At 36.4% G+C, this 16,727-nt stretch overlaps 1 protein-coding gene across 8 annotated transcripts in view; it reads right to left on the reverse strand.

Annotated features, from left to right (window-relative positions):
- FOXJ3 (forkhead box J3) overlaps nt 1–16,727 on the reverse strand; it is a 130,868-nt gene that overhangs the window by 68,696 nt on the left and 45,445 nt on the right. For all 8 annotated transcript variants that reach the window (XM_067725733.1, XM_067725730.1, XM_067725732.1 and 5 more), the window contains one exon: nt 13,111–13,185. In XM_067725733.1, coding sequence (XP_067581834.1) covers nt 13,111–13,185 — 75 coding nt within the window. The remainder of the gene's footprint in view (nt 1–13,110; nt 13,186–16,727) is intronic.

Raw genomic sequence — 16,727 nt, forward strand, 5'->3', positions numbered from 1 at the left:
TCACAACTACTGAAGCCCGCGCGCTCTAAGGGCCCACATGCCGCAACTACTGAGCCCGCGTGCCACAACTTCTGAGTCCGTGTGCTGCAACTACTGAAGCCCGCACACCTAGAGCCTGTGCTCCACAGCAAGAGAAGCCACTGCAATGAGAAGCCTGCACGACACAACGAAGAGCAGCCCCCCTCACCTCAACTAGGGAAAGCCCGTGCGCAGCAACGAAGACCCAACGCAGCCAATAAAGAAATTAACTAATTAATTAAAAATGAAATGTCCTGGAATTAGATAGTGGTGGTTGCACAACTTTGCAAATATACTGAAAACCACTGAATCACACACTTTTAAAGGGTAAATTTTAAGGTATGTGAATTATATCTCAATAAAAAATATTTTTTAATTAAGAAAAAAAACTGGAATCAAGGAGCTCTAATCTAATATAGTGGTATACCCAACAGAGTCAAAAGTCACTTGTCACAAAGCAAAGTAGGTGGTAATGTCCATAAAGAATTCAAGTTTCTTGATTTCAAGCTGTTTCCTGGCTTTCCTTTGGACCACGTTAGTCTTGATAAAAGTTCTAAATAGTCATTAATGTCAGAGTAAGTCAAGCAGTTCACCCACCCAAAGAATAGGAACTCCAAAGTCTCTCAAATTCAAAGTATATGTGAGTTAATATTAAGAAGTGAAATAAATTATCTTGACCCCTGGCTTGCTGATCAAAAGAAAAGGTCTGAGTGAAAAGAAGCAAAGTGACAATTTCTAGAACATCTAAAGACCAGCCTTTAATTTAAAACAGCAAGAGAATTAATATACAATTAGAAAAGTTTCCTTAAGAAGAACAGAACAGCTACTTCTTAGTTAACTAGGAAAAGACATGTTTATTCTTTTGATAAACATGTATTAAACATCTGCTATGTATCAAATATTATGCTAGGTGCTACGGGCCTATGAAAATGAAAAAGACCCAATCCTTGTCAACGAAAAACTCACAACTGGGTGGAATAGATCAAAATACAGATAGCTACACCATTTAGGAGCTGTAACAGTGGTATATTCAAAGAACTATGGTAATAAAAGGAAGAAAGAGGTGAAAATAGGGAAGGAGGGAGGAAGGAAAGCAGGAATGGAGGAAGGGAAGGAGGAAGGAAAAAGGTGAAACAAAGAGAAAAAGGAAGGTTACCTCCTTTCAGAGTAATGCTGACACTTGAGCTGGGCATTAAACAATGAGTAAAATAGAAAGGAAGACTACCTAGATACAATGAAGAGTATGGGCAACAACATGAAGATATTTAACTGCATCATAAATCCAAAAACAATGGTGCAGTATAGCATCAATATAAAATTCAGGGAGATGAAGCTGAGGGCTACGGTTGAAAATGTGGCATTAGAGGTAGGTCTGTGTGTTTATTAGTGTACCACAGCTTAAGGCAGCAATGTTATAGATGGAGCAAAGGTAACAGAGATTAGAGGAAGGAGACAATTGGAGGTGACACAATAATCCATGCTATTTATCATTAAAATAATTGTTTTTTTAAATCTCATTTCTTCTAATTACTTTGTTTTCATATAAAAACCCAGAATCTCAAAACATCAGGGATGATGTAAGGAATCAGATGAAAGAATGGATTAGGTTCTAAACCCTATACAGATCAGGACACTACTACATACCTTCTTCTTATAAAAATCCACAGTGAAGCAGAAGCTCCTAGGCATGTCTCATGTCCACAAACTGGCTGGAGACAACACAGAAGCCCTAATGTTCCAGCATCAAAGCAAATGGTTAAACTCATTTCACCAATTTTCTCTTAACATACACAAAAAAGGATCAAATGGAAATTCTAGAAACAAAAAGTCCAATAATTCACCAGATGTGACAGAACAGAGTCAGAGAGCCAGAGATCTTGAAGTTAGATCAGTGAAAAGTACCCAATATAAGGAACAAAAAGGAAAAGAACAAAGGAAAATTAATAAAGCCAGAATGACCTATGAAACAATGTCAAATAGTCTATCATATTTTAATTGGACACTAAAAGCAAAGGAGAGAAAATGGGGCCATATTTTTTTTAAAAGAAATAATGACCAAAAATATCTCAAATTTGGATGAAAACCCCTTCTTATTGATCCTAGGTTAGCAAATTCCAAGCAGAATAAAGAAAACCACACTGAGGCACATCACAGACTGCTTAAATCTAAAGATAAAGAAAAAAATCTTGAACGCTATCAGAGGAGGTAGGACTGGGGAAGGGCATATTACATACAAGAAAATAAAAGTATATTATAAATGACAGCTGACTTTTCTCCAGAAATAATGGAGACCAAGGATGATGGAACATCTTCAAAGGTCTGAAAGATGGGGAAAACCCAAAAAACTCAATATTCCACACCCCCAAAAATATGAGGATGAAATAAAGACCTTTGCAAGTAAACAAAAGCCTACAAAATGTGTTGCCTACAGTCCTGCACTACAAGAAATGCCAAAGGATGTTGTTAGGCTAAAGGGGAAAGATATCAGATTGAAATTTGGATTTATAGAAAAGAACATCAGAAAAGATAAAAAATAAGGAAAATATTTTAGTCAAAATAACTTCCTTAAAACACAACTAACCTTTTAAGGCAAATAAAACAAATCCTAAGGTAGGATTTATGATGCAAGGAGAAGTACAAGATATGACAACAGCACAAAGAAAAGGATGGGTAGATAAATGGAATTATACTGTTGTAGGGTTATTACGCTTGTGAAACGGATGGGAAGAGGCAAGTAGTAAGTGGTATGAAGTGTGAGGTGTAAAGTGAAAAGTGGTATAATATTACATCAAAGTAGACTCTGATAAGTTAATAATACATACTGTTAAGCTCTAGAATGACTACTGAAAAATAAAGAAAAGGAGCATATAGCTAATAAGTCATTAGAGAAAATAAAACAGAATACTATATTTGATTAACCACAAAGGTTGCAAAAATGAAGCAACACAGAAACAAAAGGAAAAAAAAGAACAACCAAACCAATAATCATATTAAATACAGACTAAGCACTCCAATTAGAAGGCAGACTGTTACACTGAATTTAAGAAGGAAGAGTCAATGGCTACATGCTGTTTATAAGACACACACTTTAAATACAAAGACATTTATAGATTAAAAGCAAAATACTAGAGGGGCTTCCCTGGTGGCGCAGTGGTTGAGAGTCCGCCTGCCGATGCAGGAGACACGGGTTCGTGCCCCAGTCCGGGAGGATCCCACATGCCGCGGAGCCGCTGAGCCTGCGCGTCCGGAGCCTGTGCCCCGCAATGGGAGAGGCCACAACAGTGAGAGGCCCACGTACCGCAAAAAAAAAAAAAAAAAAAAAAAAAAAAAGCCAAATACTAGAAAAAAATATACCATGAAGTTGCACAAGAAAGCTTTAGTAGCTATATTAATATCAGACAAATAAAGTTTTAAGACAAAGAGTATTTGAAGAAATTAAGAAAAACATTTCATAAAGATAAAAGAACAATTCAACAGGAAGATTAAACACTCCATACATAAATATTAATTTGAAATGGATCACAGACCTAAATGTAAAAACTGAAACTATAAAACCTACAGAAGAAAACAGAGGAGAAAATATTTATGACCTTGGTTGATTTCCTGGACAAGACACACAAGTCGTTAATCATTAAATGAAAAATTAATAAATTAGACTTCATCAAATCTAAAACTTCTCTTTTTAAGACATTATTATGAAAACAAAAAGGCAAATCACATTTTGAAAAAATGTTTACACAATATAAATCCAAGAAAAGACATATCTAAAATATACATAAAACTCTTACAACTCAGTAATAATGACAACCAAATTTTAAAAGAAAAAAATTGCAAAAGACTTTAAAAGAACTTTAAGAAGTGAAGATATACAAATGACAGCTAAGCACATAAAAAAGATGCTCAAAATCAATGGTCATCAGGAAAGTTCAAAATAAAACCATTATGAGACACTACATCACATCCTCTAAAATGACTAAAATTAAAAAGATAGAGGGAACTCTACTCAGTACTCTGTAATAACCTATATGGGAAAAGAATCTTTAAAAAAGTGGATATATGTATATGTATAACTGATTCACTTTGCTGTACAGCAGAAACTAACACAACATTGGAAATCAACTATACTCCAATAAAAAGTAATTTCAAAAAAGATAGGTGATATCAACTGTCAGTCAGGATATGGAGCAACTGGAACTCACATGTCTTGCTACTGGGAATGTAAAATACACAACCACTTTGGAGAAAGATTTAGCAGTTTCTTATCAAGTTAATGTTCCATCTACCCTTTAACATAACAATCCTTCCATTATTCAAGAGAAACAAAAGCATATGTCCATAGAAAACTTGTATAAGAATTTCTTAGTAGCTTGTTCATAATAGCCCTAAACTGAAAACAACCCAAATGTCCACCAACAGATAAATGGACAAAAAATTGTGGTATAGTCATACAATGGAATACTACTTAGCAATAATAAGAAACAACTGACATATGCAATAGCATCACAGACATTATGCTGAATGAAAGAAGATAGACACAGAGTATATACCAAATGATTCCATTTATGTGACGTTCCATTATATGAGATTTACGTGAACTAATCTGTTATGGAAAAATCTACTATGGACTTAAAGATCATTATCTAAAACTGAGGCCTGAATACAACTTTGTTTTAAAGATTGAGATAATGCATGTAAAATAGCCCCCTTGGGCTTCCCTGGTGGCGCAGTGGTTGAGAGTCCACCTGCCGATGCAGGGGACACGGGTTCGTGCCCCGGTCTGGGAAGATCCCACATGCCGCGGAGCAGCTGGGCCTGTGAGCCATGGCCACTGAGCCTGTGCGTCCGGAGCCTGTGCTCCGCAACGCGAGAGGCCACAACAGTGAGAGGCCCGTGTACGGCAAAAAAAAAAAAAAAAAAAAAAAAATAGCCCCCTAGTCTGTAAAGCTATATACAAATGTAGGCATTATTATTAACTTACATCAACAATTCTGGTACAGCAAGTTAACGTCCTCCTGGAGAAGAAGGCAATGTCTTAGTCTGTAAAATCCCAAAGAAAGATCACAAACTAGAATTGTCCAGCTCTGAACACATCTTCCAAAACCGAATCACCTGCCAACTTCAAGATGTGTCAAAGATGAACAATGGACTTAAATGCCTTTATTTTCATCATTACAAAATATCACTTCAAATAAAGTACATTTTAATTATTCCAATAATTTCTGACTGAAATTTTATGTCAGTACAAAGCCCCCTGCTCTACTACACACTGATATGACCTTTCTTTAACAGCTCTTAGATTAGAAACAGCCTAATAAAAATGCCATTATCTGATTAAATATAAATAAACCCAAGAAGTTAATATTAATTTCATATTCCTGGGGAAAGCAGTCCCTGTCATAAATAGCTAGCCATTCCAAATGGCTAAATCTGTGAATTTTATGTTTTAACTAACTATATTATCATGTATATATGCTTATTGGTAAAGTGAATCATCACAGACTATTCTCTGCTCTCAGTGCACACCGTATCAAGAGCCTCAGACATAGTACTGGATCCCTTTTGCCCCTGACTTCTTTGGCTTCAGACCATGTGTCTCAATGTTTTTTCTCTCCCAGTTTAGATACGGCAATCCAATTTTATAGGTTTTTTTTTTTTTTTTTTTACCCTCCATCATCTTAGGGTGCTGCTCCTGGGTAGCTGCCCACAACTCCAAGGTACAGCATTTGCATGCACCATATAGACAGAGTGAACATCCTTCCCGGTTTTAGTTTTGGTTTATACCTATTGCCTATACATAATTGAGAAAAATGTCTTTTTATTCTCAGAAGTTTCTAGTTTGGGCAACAGGTTAATAATCACTCTACTCAGACCACAAAAATAGGCTACCAACAGTCAATACACAGTAGGCACTCAAAGGCAGGTAGCTTGGGTGGCTAACTGGCTGAATGAATGTATGGACAAAAACTATTCCAGGGCTTCCCTGGTGGTGCAGTGGTTGAGAGTCTGCCTGCTGATGCAGGGGACACAGGTTCGTGCCCCGGTCTGGGAAGATCCCACGTGCCGCGGAGCGGCTGGGCCCGTGAGCCATGGCCGCTGAGCCTGCGCGTCCGGAGCCTGTGCTCTGCAACGGGAGAGGCCACAACAGTGAGAGGCCCGCGTAATGCAAAAAAAAATAATAAATAAATAAATAAATAAATAAAAAACTATTCCAATGCCAGCTCAGGTCTCTGGAACATTCTTGTTGAACAAATACAGTCTTTTATTACTTTTACATTGATTATCAAATTAATCTAAGTGTTGCCCAGAAAAGATTATTAAGGAACTCACTCTTAATCAATGGATTAAAAATACTATGTAAGAGTGAAGTAAGTCAGAAAGAGAAAAACAAATACCGTATGTTAACACATATATATGGAATCTAAAAAAAAAAAAAAGGTTCTGAAGAACCTAGGGGCAGGACAGGAATAAAGACTCAGACGTAGAGAATGGACTTGAGGACATGGGGAGGGCGAAGGGTAAGCTGAGATGAAGTGAGAGAGTGGTATGGACATATATACACTACCAAATGTAAAATAGCTAGCTAGTGCGAAGTAGCCACATAGCACAGGGAGATCAGCTCGGTGCTTTGTGACCACCTAGAGGGGTGGGATAGGGAGGGTGGGAGGGAGACGCAAGAGGGAGGGGATATGGGGATATATGTATACATATAGCTGATTCACTCTGTTATACAGCAGAAACTAACACAACACTGTAAAGCAATTATACTCCAATAAAGATGTTAAAAAAATTAATAATATGTAATTAGTATACTGATTGTAGTATAGTAAATGGTTTCTCTAAATGTTAAGGATACTTAAAAACAGTATATTCTATTAAGCAATTAATAGTTGGCCACATTTTGTTTTTAAATCATCAGTGCCTTAACCTAATCTTTTTAGAAATTATTTAAGTTGAAGATAAATAAGGTTTTACTACATCACAACTGATTTCCAAGAGACAGACAGCTCACCTATATTTACTATATAACTCATATAATATTTACTATAACTCACATATGATAGATAGTATGACTTGTATGTTACTAGTTTAGGTTAATTCAACACTGTCTTGTATCTCAGTATTTATCAAATTAACTATTGAATCTAAGCCTAAAAGAAAAAAACTTGATGCTCAAATGAACTTATGACTGGCAACAACCCACATGCTCTTCAAATGGTGACTAAACTGGTAAATCCATAAGATGAACTATATGAAATAAAATGGAACTGCTGATACTAACAGCACAGATGGATCTTAAATGCATTATGCTAAGCGAAAGAAGTCAGACTCAAAAGGCCACCTACTGTATGAGACGCACTTATACGAATTTCTGGAAAAGGCAAAATTATAAGAACAAAAAATAGATCAGTGGTTGCCAGGACTTGGAGTGGGAGCAGGGGGGCACTGACTATCAAGGGGCAATACTGTTCTGTATCTTGACCATGGTGATGCTCACACTGTATGCACTGGTCAAACTACTAGAATTACACGCCAAAGAGTAAATTTTACCATGTATAATTTTTTAAAAAATTAATCTGAGGGCAAAAAAATTATTTTTTAAAAAGCAGTTTAGATCTGGAAAAGAAAAAAGGCCAACAGCAACAAACTGTTATTTCCCACCCTTAAGAACAGAGACTACTGCATGTGCAAGTAAAAGGCAGCTCTAACTAAACTGCTTTGACTAACAGTGTATTGTTAGGGTCTGTGCCAGCACTACTTTCTGTTTCTGCAGTGTTGTCTCTCTGAATCAGACCCTCATCTCTTATCTAACCCAATTTTTCAAATCCTCTCTGAATGCCTCTCTCAATGCTTAGTCTGGGTTTTCTAACCCTGGTTTGTCTAACTGACCGCCTTACATTCATAATCCACTTCTGCCTTAACATGCACTCTTGGCATCAACCCATTTCTTCACTCTTGACCTCATGTTAGTACTTACATTAATTCCCTTAATTCCTGATTCCATCTCAACTTTGTTCTGATGGGTTGCTCTTGATCATGTCCTCTTCTCAGCCTTCAAAAGGGAGTTCTTACCTATCATGAGTTAAAACTACGAAGGGTAATAATTTCTGCTCTCCTTGAAGTGCTTTAGAAGTGGCAAACTCTAAAGCCTCCCTTGGGAACCCTATGAGTGTTTTTTCACTCCAATAATATGATGTACTTATTTCTGTCCAACAGAACTCTTGCCTATCTTTAAGTTCTACTTCCTGCTTGGTTTTATTCAAAGACACAGATAAGACATCAACTTCTTCCTTACAAAAATCATACATCTACTTTAAGACTATTATTAAACTTAATACTATCTTCCTTCTTCAAGGTACATACCTATGATTCCTGCAACACTGTTTATCACTTAATGCTATATCTTATGTTCTCTCAAACCTCTCCAGTCTTTCTACAACCCTTTACAAATGAAATGACCAAAACAGGATACTAACAAATAACAGACAATTGACAAATAAATACAACACAATACTAACATGGCCAAAAAAGAATACCCTTTGAACAAAAGCAATCAGTCAACTATGTTATGGTCTCTTACATTATGACAGAGGGCAGGAGTAGAAAATAATCACAATCTCAGAACTTCCAAAAGTTAATTCTCTAGCAGTGAGCTGCTGTCTCCTCACAAACCAGGAGACCCCCAATCTCCACAGCCATTGAGCACTTACAACCTCCCCACCCCAGGGAAGAAAAAGCATCCAAAAAACAAAAACCTCTTCTTCCTATGAATTCACTGTAGTTATCTCTCCCAGGCCAGGCAGGGGGCCTTCAGGGGGTCTTAAACTTCTTAGCTATCATCTCATTTCTCTTAGAGCCCAATTGCTGCTATTTAATTATGCAATTGTTAAAACTACTTCTTATAATCTTTTATTTCCTTTAAAGTCAAAGTATCATTTTCCTGAGCCAGAGAAGAGGGAACAAGGTTGAGAAAAGATTAAGCTGGAAAGCAAAAAAGAGAACTCTAGTTTTTTAGAAAACTGAATTTAGCTGATAGGATTTGTCTTTCCATAATGTGAGCAAAATACTTACCTTGAAGATAATTAAGAGGCATTTGTGAATTCCAGAATAAGAAGGCTTTTACCAAAAAAATTAGATCAAAAAACCAGACAAAAATACAAAAAACAAAGCTAATGATAAGAGGAGAGATAAGAGACAGAATTAAAAAACAAAAAAACAAAACAAACAAACAAAAAAACAGACTGCAGGATACAGAAACAGGGCTATAATCAAGGGAAAAGAAAACAGAAATCTATCCCCAAAAAAGCAGCAGAGCTATGGATGCAAAATGTAATTTCATTTTGGGTTTCTTTTTAAAGAAAGCAATAATGTAGCTGTTTGTATTTAGTTTCAGGGAACTGAGAAAAATGGATTTCAGACCATCAATGTACATGGGAGAGTATCAAATATTAAGGGCTTTTATGACAAAAGCTTCTAGAAAATAAAGGATTGAGTCAGGAATAAATAATCATATAAAAGCACCTGTAATTAAACAATACTTTTCAAGTTGAAGTTGGCTTCTACACTTCTCCTGGTAACACACTGAACAGAGTTATACCATAAAAGTATAGGGAAGAAGAAGCTGTATGAGCTACTTCTAACTCTACCTCTTGGACCCATCTGGATCATGGCAGCAGGTAGCAAAATCCTAAGGGGTTAAAGTACACCCATCACCCAAGACCAAAAACTACTCCCACCCCACCTTGGCTCAATGGTTTTCTCCCACTGTGGTGAGGGTGGTTTTGGAAAAGCTCCTCAAATGCCAGGAAACACTGTAATACAAAAAGAAAAAACAATTCATAAGTACCAAAACTTAACTAACATTTTGGCTTCCCTTTCAAGGAAAACTGGTATAGTGGAAAAAACACCAGTCTAGGAACCAAGAAACCAAGTGTATTCTGCTTGTTGGGCACTCATTCTAAGATGTTTGTGGTACTCCAGGGGATTTGGTGGGGAGGGCACCACTCACTCACTCACTGCTAAGGGTTACTAAACTAGTAGAATATATGCCAGAAGCTCCTGATGGCCATCTCTGTCACGAATTGGGCTGAAAATGAAGCCATCAGAGAAGCTAGCAGGACTAAGGGATGTAAAGAGACATCTCCGGTGATACAACTGAAGAATCCTCTCCAGTTCCAGCCCTTCCTGCAGATATTTTCTCCCTTAAGTTAGTCTGTAATAGGTTTCTGTGACTTGCAAGTAAGTCTGGCCAATACACTTGGGTTCTAATTCCACACTGAACTTGGGCAAGTCATTCCTCATTTACTGGCCTTACTTAGTTCCTCATCTATAAAATGGGCCAGATCTGAGGTTTTCAAAACTTTTTTTAAGCAATAGAACTTTTTTAAACAAAAATCTTATTTTGATATCAAAAACTAAAATGATTTTATTCATATAAATGTATTTTATAAGATCAGATTTACAACATTTACTTCTGACCAAAATTAATAAGAACAATGGGTATTTAAATCTCACCTTGAGACTGAAAATAAAGATGACTGTTAGTAGAAATGTATTATCAAATGTATGATATTTATCACATCAGTGATAAATGTATGATACTTATCATATCAAATGTAAATTTACTATAATCACCAAAGTCAATGAGAACAATGATGTGTTTTGATAAAAATGAAACTTTAAAATTAAAGACTAATGGTAAAAGTTGAAAGCTTTTATTAACCTCCCAGGATTCAATTTATTTCTGTACTGTTTTGGTTGCACAGGAGTAAGACAACCCTGATTCAAAATGAATAGTTGCAAAGAATAACATGGTATTACTTATTCACCTGCCTTACCCCATGACATTATTTAATTAAAGGTAGAAAAAGCTTTTAAGTTCTGCACAAAAAAAAACCTAACAGCACAAGATTTTTAAAATAGATATCCAATTGGTTAAAATTTAGTACATAATATAGTTCAGCATTCATGGGTGTTGTTTTTTTCTTTTTTAATGATTTTAACCTCATTTAAAAATCAAATCTGAATCAAATGTTTACAGATTCCAATTAGTATCTTCACAGAACTCTAATAAAACAGCTAATCTCTAAACTCGTTTAAGAAGATTTTTAGTCAGATTCACATACACTCACTACCCATCAGAAATTGTAATGAAGCAAATATAAAAAGTTATAATTCCTCTTTTTTTATAATAAGCCTGCTTTAAAGGAAAGAAAAATTTCACCAATTCCTATTCACAATCTTAGAGAATTATGAATACAGACAAATAATAAACTGGGTCAAATAAGACTATTACAATAATCTATTCAATCTTATTGAGAACCAACTTGATGGGGCAGATCATAGAAGGTGCTATAAAACATTCATCATGTAAGAGTGCCTGCTTTACAATTGAGATGAATAACTCTCCATGCCCAACCTCAAGAAGTTAACAGTCTAGCAGAGGATACAATACAGCTGACCTTGAACAACACAGGTTTGAACTGCACGGGTCCACTCATACATGGATTTTTTTCAACATTAAATACTACAATTGCAGTTGGTTGCATCTGGAGATGTAGAACTGTGGATTCGCAGAAACCGTTTATACCAAGGGCTGACTATAAATTATACTTGGGATTTTCGACTGTGCAGAGGGTCAGTGCCTTTAACCCACGCATTGTTCAAGGGTGAACTTTACGTTCATTCACTCATTCAACAAGAGTGTCTCCTCAGTGCCACCAGCCACTGTGCAAGAAACAGGGGCTAAAAAGTGAACAATACACATACTGTCCCTACCCTCTTAAGTTCAGACTTTAACCTAAAGGCAATAGATAACCAATGAAGATTTTAAAAAAAGAGACCATATGATTAGGTTAACCTTTCTGAAAGATGGCTGGCTACTATAAACTGGAGATACTAAGCCCCAGGATAGAGAAACCAGTTAGGAACTACTACGATGCTGACAAAGTAACGGGAACTCAAAAGATGGAACAACAAACTCAGCTGAAGTATGTGAAAACAAAAAAACTTCAGAGGGTAATGTTGCAGCTCAATCTTAAAAAACAAGGAGTATGCAGACAAGTAGAGGGAGTTTGTGCAATAAGAGAAAACCATAGGAAAGGCATGTCTGGGAAACCTCAAGTATCGATAGTTCCTCACAGTGAGTCTTGAATGAGGTAAAATCATTGCTAGAAAGGCAGATTAAGGAAAAGATAGTAAAGGATATTTTATAACAAAGAAACATCCCCAGGACACTGGGGAGTGCTTTTAAGCAGGGTGATAACATGACCAGGCTTACATTTTAGAAAAATTCTTCCAGGGACAGTAGCCTGAAGAAGATGACAAGAAGTCTAACCATCCAAAAAAGAATGCGTGCTTGACAAAAGATAATCTATCTCAAAGTCTTAATCTAACTAACAATTTATCATGACAACCAAATATGGTCCAAGCAAGTACTCTGAGCTTTAGAAACCAAGCAACTAGTACCAAGTTCAGGCCACATGTATTTGACATGGCTTTGAAACAAAAAAAAAGGGACATTTCTGCAGATAAAATACTAAAAATGTAACAATGGCAAAAGATAAATGGAATGAAGAGGAAAAAACAGCAACTAAGAAAACAAGGATATAACAGAGAAAATTTTACTTCAGGGTAAGAGTTACTTCCACTTGTCAATTACATACAGATTCTCTTCTTCTATGTAATAATAAATTGTGGTTTCAACAAGCAATTCAAAAGCCAAATTTAATTTAATGCATAACACTTAAGAAAATAACCAAACAAAAACTAGATTAGAAACAGCAAACTATAACAGAGGGCCAGCTCTATACTAGCTAGCTAGCTTCTCACTGCTTAAAAAGAAATCTCTCCCTGCCTGGCTGGTCCTTGAAGCATATCAACTAAAAGGGTAAGGTAAGGTGAGGTGGAATAGGGCAGGGTGGGTAAAGGAGGACTTGCTCTTTCACAAAGGTTCCTTATCAATGAACTAGACGAGTTCCTAAATGCTTTCATTCCAATTCTCTTTCTTTATATAACAAATATAACTCAGATTCAAACATGCCAACAGATACAACGAAGAATCCAATTATTTTATCTTAAGAAAATGAATCCTACCTTTCCGGGGTCATCCTTGGATCGAGGCACTTTAAGGAAACACTTGTTCAGCGACAGATTATGTCGTATGGAATTCTGAAATTTAAAAAGAAAGAAAAGCCATAAGGTCATTGGAATCCAAAAACCAAAACCCCCTTTAGAAACAATCAGAAACCTAAATATCTCTATGCACTGGAATACAATTACAAATGGAATAAGTTTTTTAAATGAGCTTCAAATTTAAACCTTTCTGATTTTCAAATTATGAATGCTACAAAGGGGAGTAGTTATTGGAAAAGACAGTTTCTAGTGCATTTTGCAAAACTCCAAATAATGGACTATATGTCCCATTTTAAATGTTTAGTAAGACCTTTCAATGATGCAGGAAGATGTCTGTGATTAACGTTAAATACCAAATATAAAATTGTATGCATATTATGATTTTAATTGTGATATATATATTTATTAGCTAATTTATTTATTCTTGGAAACAAGCCATAATGCAAAATGCTAAGAGTTATTCTACATGGAATTATAAGTGATGATTATTTTCCTCCATTCACTTTTCTGCAATGTTCAAATGATTTACAAGGCACATGTGTTACCACTTTTTAATGAGTTTAAAAAGTTATAAACAAAAAAATGTCACTGCTCCATTACAAGAGTACATAAAAACCAATTAGGTTCTCACTACAATATTTAAGAAAGAAAACCACATGGGAAGACACTGACTAGAGAAGCCAGCAAGAACATGTAGGTTCCTCAATGTAGCAAGAAGAATAAACAACTTGGATGGAAGGAAAACGCACTTAGAGACCTGGAGAATCTGTGAAACAGGAAATCTTTCATGAATAAACAGGACTATGCCACAACTTTTACAGAAAATACCCAAAGGCCATTTCTTCTTAATTAAATGCTCTAAAATCCATTTCATAATTTTGTTTGTTCCAAAATGGCCAGGTATCTGGTGGAGGGGCTCCAATTGCATTTAGCCACTACTTAGAATTGGATGTTGGGCAGAGGGTTATTTTTTGGCATAATGTCATTTTATTTTTAATATAAAATTCGGAACTCTAACAATGCCTACATTAAAACTTGCCTCTCATGAGGCAATATTGGGATTAAAGAAGTTTTTAAAAGATGACCAGAGAATGTAAATTCAAGCCTATCTTATTACCAAACATCAATTAAAACTTATGAATGGGAGTTCCACCTCTACCTGGAATGTAAACAGCTACAAAGACTGATGATCCCTCCCAAACAATGAGAAACCAATGGGTAAGCCAAAAAAAAAGTCTATTTTTAAGCCACATCAGAGAGCTGAGGTTGCAAAGCAGCCCAACAAATAAAATTCCTAAGAGGGATAAGCCCATTCAAGGAGAAAGGGGACAAACTGTCTCACTTTTCGGCAGAATATGGGAGAAAGAGATGGCCACCATCCAAGCACCCAAGAAATTAGCTAAAATTTGAAAGGCCAAGCATGGTATCAGTTTAAAGTAGCAAGGATCCCAGACACAAGGGAAATTTCCACTCACTCTCAAGCTCAGAAGAAGCTCTTGGACCTTCACCGTATGCTCACAAGAAAGACTGGGGGCAGGAAAGGAAAACAGAGAAAGTCTCCTTTGTGGCATAAGCAGGAAGGAGGTAACTGATGGCCACGAGGGGGAAAAAAGCCACACCACCTTCTACAGATCTTACAAAGCAAAAAACTTAAGTTTGAGGTAGGGTTAACAAAACTTCCCACCCACAGGGCTCTGGCAAAGATTACTTCTGAGGAAAGAATGGAAACAAAGCCCTTCTGCCTCTAGGGAGGGATAGGAAACACCTTCCCAGGATACAGGCAAAGACCTGCTGATGGAGGAAGCAAAATCCTTTTACCTATGAGACAAGTGTCAGAAACTACCCAGGGGCCAGTATCCTACACCAATACACCATGCTGAGGTGGAGGGTGACTGTAGCTGGGAAAGGGACAGGAAACTCCCACGCAAAGGTAACTGGATAAGCAAGGATAACTAACCTGGCTGAGGGAAAAAAAAAACACTGAAAAAGCCCCACCCCCAAGTCCAACGGCCTGAATAAGACTAAGGCTGGATCAAGACACCCCACCCCCCACCAAAAAAAAAAAACACCAGCCCCTACCACAAGCCCAGCAGTGAATAACAAGTAGTGACAACCTTCAGAGAGAGGAGGGGCAGGAGCATGGACAGAGACCCCTATCTGTAGCAAGGTGGGCAGAGACAACTAAACCTAAAGAGAAAACAGGAAAACTGAGAAAACCCTACAGCACCCAAGCCTCCCAAGCACAAGGTAACAAGAGTCTACTGCAGGAGGAATGTAAAGTCTGTGGTATACTAAAGGCAAAGGTACCAACAACAAAACCCAAATCCAGCTCAACTACTGATGAGTGTAATTCGACTCCCCACACAAATGGCCTGTGAAAAAAGATGCTTGTCCATTTACAGGTACAAATAGCATTTACTTCTATCTCTACCATTCTTCTACACATGTAGCTGGAACTCAATCAAAAACTGCAAGACACATGGAAAAGCAAGAAAAAAGAAAAAAGCCCATTGTCAAGAGATACAGTAATCAACAAAACCCAACTGAGAGATGACGCTATCAGACAAGAACTTTTAAAAAGCTATGACTAATATGTTCAGGCACCAAGTAGAAAAAAGTGCACAACTTGCATAAAGAGATGGGGAATTTCAACAGAGATGTGTAAGCTATAAGAAAGAGTCAAATGTCAATGATAGAAATAAAAAACATGATAAAAGATAAAGGATTCCCTAGATGGTTCATCAGTAGACTGGACCCAATTAGGGAAAGGCTCAGGTTATCTTGAGGCTAGATCAATAGAAATTATCCAAAATAACACACATGCACGTAGGCATGCACATATACACAGATACAAAAAAAAAAAAGATCATCCAAGAACTGTGGAACAATACATGTAATTAGAGTCCCAGAAGGAGAAATGGAAAAGAATAGGGTAGAAGAAAAATTTGAAGATGTAACAGACAAGAATCATCCAAAAGTAATGCAGGACATCAAATCACAGATGCAAGAATTTCAGAGAACACCAAGCAGAACGAATTAAAAATCCACACAACTATATTCATTATAGTCCAAAAGCTGAAAATCAAAATGAAGAGAATATCTTGAAGGGCAGCAAGAGAAAAAAAGAAAGATTATGTACAGAGAAATAAAGATTAGAATTACAGTGATGTCTCAAAAACCATGAAAGTTAGAAGACAACAAAGTGACATCTTTAAAACACTAAGAGAAAAAAAAAGTCAATTCTATATGCAGTAAAAATATCTCTCAAAAATGAAGGCAAAATAAAGACTTCTAGACAAACAAAAGCTGAAAGAAGTCATTTCTTGTACCGCCAGTTGGCTGGCAATATTGGAAGGAAGTTCTTCAGGCAGAAGTATGATACCAAATGGAAACCTGGATCTACAAAAAGAAATAAAGAGTTCCAGAAACTGTGAAAATGAAAGCAAATTTTAAAAATCACTTTTTCTTATCTGTAATGCCTTTAAAAGATAACTGTCTAAAGCAAATATAACAATTATTTATGAGATTTATAACATGTAAAAGTAAAACGTACAATAACAATAACACAAAGGTTGGCT

The sequence above is a fragment of the Pseudorca crassidens genome, chromosome 2 (assembly GCF_039906515.1).
Source record: "Pseudorca crassidens isolate mPseCra1 chromosome 2, mPseCra1.hap1, whole genome shotgun sequence".
NCBI classification, from domain to species: Eukaryota; Metazoa; Chordata; class Mammalia; order Artiodactyla; family Delphinidae; genus Pseudorca; species Pseudorca crassidens.